This window comes from Rana temporaria, chromosome 1 (genome assembly GCF_905171775.1).
Source record: "Rana temporaria chromosome 1, aRanTem1.1, whole genome shotgun sequence".
In the NCBI taxonomy this organism is placed as follows: domain Eukaryota; kingdom Metazoa; phylum Chordata; class Amphibia; order Anura; family Ranidae; genus Rana; species Rana temporaria.
The window spans coordinates 621837880-621840793 of NC_053489.1; the positions used below are offsets into that span (position 1 = coordinate 621837880).

The window sequence follows — 2914 nt, forward strand, 5'->3', positions numbered from 1 at the left end:
GGAATTGTAGTTTTGCAACATCAAGAGGTCCGCTAATTGCATATCCCTGTTCTAATGGGTCACTTTATATTTTTTTGGAAATGTTCTGTGTCATGTTTTACTTGAAGAAAAATGCATGTTCATAAGGAATATTATAAAAAAAATAGTTTTGTATTGTTTTGTATAGATGCAAGCAACCATATTTTGTAAGCATCGTTCTTTTGTAATGATTTACACATTTGTGATACAAAAATTAACAAAGTGTATAACAAAGAAAAAATAAATCCGATTTAATTGGACAAAGTTGTCAACTACAAATTTTTTTACAGAAAAAAAATGTAAACAGTGATATTATAAAAAGGTTGATGTAATGGTTAAAAAAAAATAGTAGACTAAACATAATCGTACTGCCACGGTAGCTGTCCATCATCGGAAAGGAAAACATCTGAAAAATGTTCACGGACTTGTAGAGCATGATTGCTTGGGCGACTGGTAGTAACACTCCCTCTGTGCTCTTCACAAACAGGTAACGGTGGTTCATTGTGTGCAATCTCCTTTCCCCTTAGAAAGTTATGGAGAACACAGCATGCCAAAACCACATTGACAGCGTGATCCACTTCCAAGTGCATTGCCGTCAACAGTACACGCCATTTAGCTGTACAAATACCGAAGGCGCACTCCACCATTCTGCGTGCACGGCTCAGGCGGTAATTGAAGATGCGCTTCTTGGCAGTAAGACCGTGCCTAGTATAGGGCCTGAGGAGGTGAGTGGATAAGGCAAATGCCTCATCTCCTAGCACTACTAGGGGTAGATCTGGTCCAGCAGTACCAGGTAGAGGCCTTGGCTGTGGTACATTAAAATCCCCATACTGCAGACGCTGTCCCATCATGGAATTTCTAAAAATTTGTGAATCTCCAGAGCTCCCGTATGCTCCAACATCCACCGCTACAAAGCGCATGTTTGCGTCACTCAGTCCCAGCAGCACAATGGAGAAATATTTCTTGTAGTTGAAATAGCGGGAACCAGAGTTTGGTGGCTTGATGAGCCTGATATGTTTCCCGTCTAATGCTCCAATACAATTCGGAAAGTTTGTCTTCTCCCAAAACTCCTCCGCTATCTCTTCCCACAAGCTGATTGTTGGTTCCGGCATGACTGTGCTCTTCAACTCCTCCCAAATGGCAATACAGGTGTCATGTACTATGGTTGACACAGTTGAAATCCCCATTAGGAATTGATGATGAAGTGAGGTGAAACTCGCTCCAGTGGCAAGGTATCTGCAATACAATAATTAAGAACAATTCAATCGATACACATACATAGAGTTCTGTATTACACATAAATAGAGTTCTGTATTACGATACACATAAATAGAATTATGAATTGGAAAAAAAAAAAGCAGCGGCTTAGCTGGAGACTTTTCATCAAAGACGAAAATGATGGAAGAAAAATGGAGAGAGGGAGAGAGGGAGAGAGGGAGAGGGAGAGGGAGAGAGGGAATCTATATATAGCAAGTAAATAGATATACAATCACACATACACTATTGTCCATATTGGTACACCAGCATGTGCATGAATGATATGAAAAACCTACCTTAAAGTAAGTAACAGCCGTTCTTCCTCACTTATGCATCGTCCCATGTTGGTCCTTTGTCGGATGATTCGTCCTCGAACAAGCCCCAACAATTCGTCAAAACTCTCCATCCACATCCTTGTGTAGTTATAGAACTTATCACCATGGGTTCTAAGTTCACCGAACATCAGGGCAAAGTAGCCAATAGAAAGACGCTGTGAGGTTAAAGGATGCACCCAGTAACGACGGAGACGTCTTCTGGACTCGATAGCTCTTCTCCTCTTCATTTTCATGAATAGCAAGATGAGTATTGCCATCAAACTACCCATACATGCATTCATCTTGAAAGATCTCAATACAATACACAGAACGCTCCTCTCACTCCAAACTCCAACACACACACTCAGCCAGGGAACAAAGGAGACAGGAAATAGATGTTTTGAAATGCAGAGGACCGAAATGCATCATGGGTAGAATTCAAGGGAACCAAACAAAAACAAAAAAAAATAGAAAGGGTTGCTATGGAAATGAATACCGCAGCTAAACGCGGCCGCACGTAAACGCATGTAATCGCACAGTGCAAATGCAGCTAATCGCAGTGCCTGGAGCATTGAATTTCACAAAACATTTGTAGCGCTTTTAACTGCGGCAAAACAGCCGTCCGTCTGAAAGGGGCCTAAGGCCTTCTTCACATGGCCGTTTAAATGTAGCCACTGGTGGCAGGAATTAGCAGATTCTGCAGCTGGAATGACTGGGGCATGCAATATCTGCAGCTGCTAAACCAATGACAGACTGACAGTGGCTATGACTGTTTTTACACTTGGGCTGAGGGTCGGATGTCTGAGCCTGGATGCAGCTGATAAAAGCTGCATTTATTTTGTGGTTGTGTGCATGAGCCCTTACAGAAGTGCTACTGTGCAGCATCTTTATATACAGAATAATATTAGATATTGAGAATTATACCTGACATACAGGACAAGAGATGTGCTGCTTTGCAGCATCTTAATATACAGAATGATAGGAAAAGGGGGAAGGCAGTTTTTAGCCCCCCTTTTTCTCATGGGAGAGCGACGGGAATGGCAGTTTCAAGTCCCCCCTGAGGAGCCTAACGCTCTTAGGGGCAACACAGTGGAATTCACGAGAGGGGTACAGGTGACCTCTCCTGGGTCTTGTGTAAATGCCCAGGAAAAGCCTGTTTAAACTGGACAGAACCGGCCCGTTTAGGGCTATAAAAATAGGGGTTCCATCGCTATTGCCCCCCCCCTCCCTGTTTAATATTTTGTCGTGGCTGTTGTAATGTGGTAGTGTCACCTTTTTTTTTTAACAAAGGGGACTAGCTTAGCTGTTTGATATGTTCAAATTAT

General features: G+C 42.3%; 1 protein-coding gene across 1 annotated transcript; it reads right to left on the reverse strand.

Moving 5' to 3' along the window:
- Positions 1-371: 371 nt before the first annotated feature.
- LOC120942822 (protein ALP1-like) lies at positions 372-1837 on the reverse strand. Its single transcript, XM_040355750.1, has 2 exons — positions 1572-1837; positions 372-1254 (listed from the first exon to the last, which is right to left on the reverse strand). The coding sequence occupies exons 1-2, from the start codon at positions 1835-1837 to the stop codon at positions 372-374; spliced, it is 1149 nt and encodes a 382-aa protein (XP_040211684.1).
- Between the last annotated feature and the right edge of the window lie 1077 nt (positions 1838-2914).

Excerpts from the sequence above, each read along its gene's own strand:
- LOC120942822 (XM_040355750.1), bottom strand. The coding sequence starts at position 1,837 with ATGAAGAGGAGAAGAGCTATCGAGTCCAGAAGACGTCTCCGTCGTTAC. Across the intron at positions 1,255-1,571 it reads CGGCTGTTACTTACTTTAAG|ATACCTTGCCACTGGAGCGA; the intron begins GTAGGTTTTTCA and ends ATTGTATTGCAG.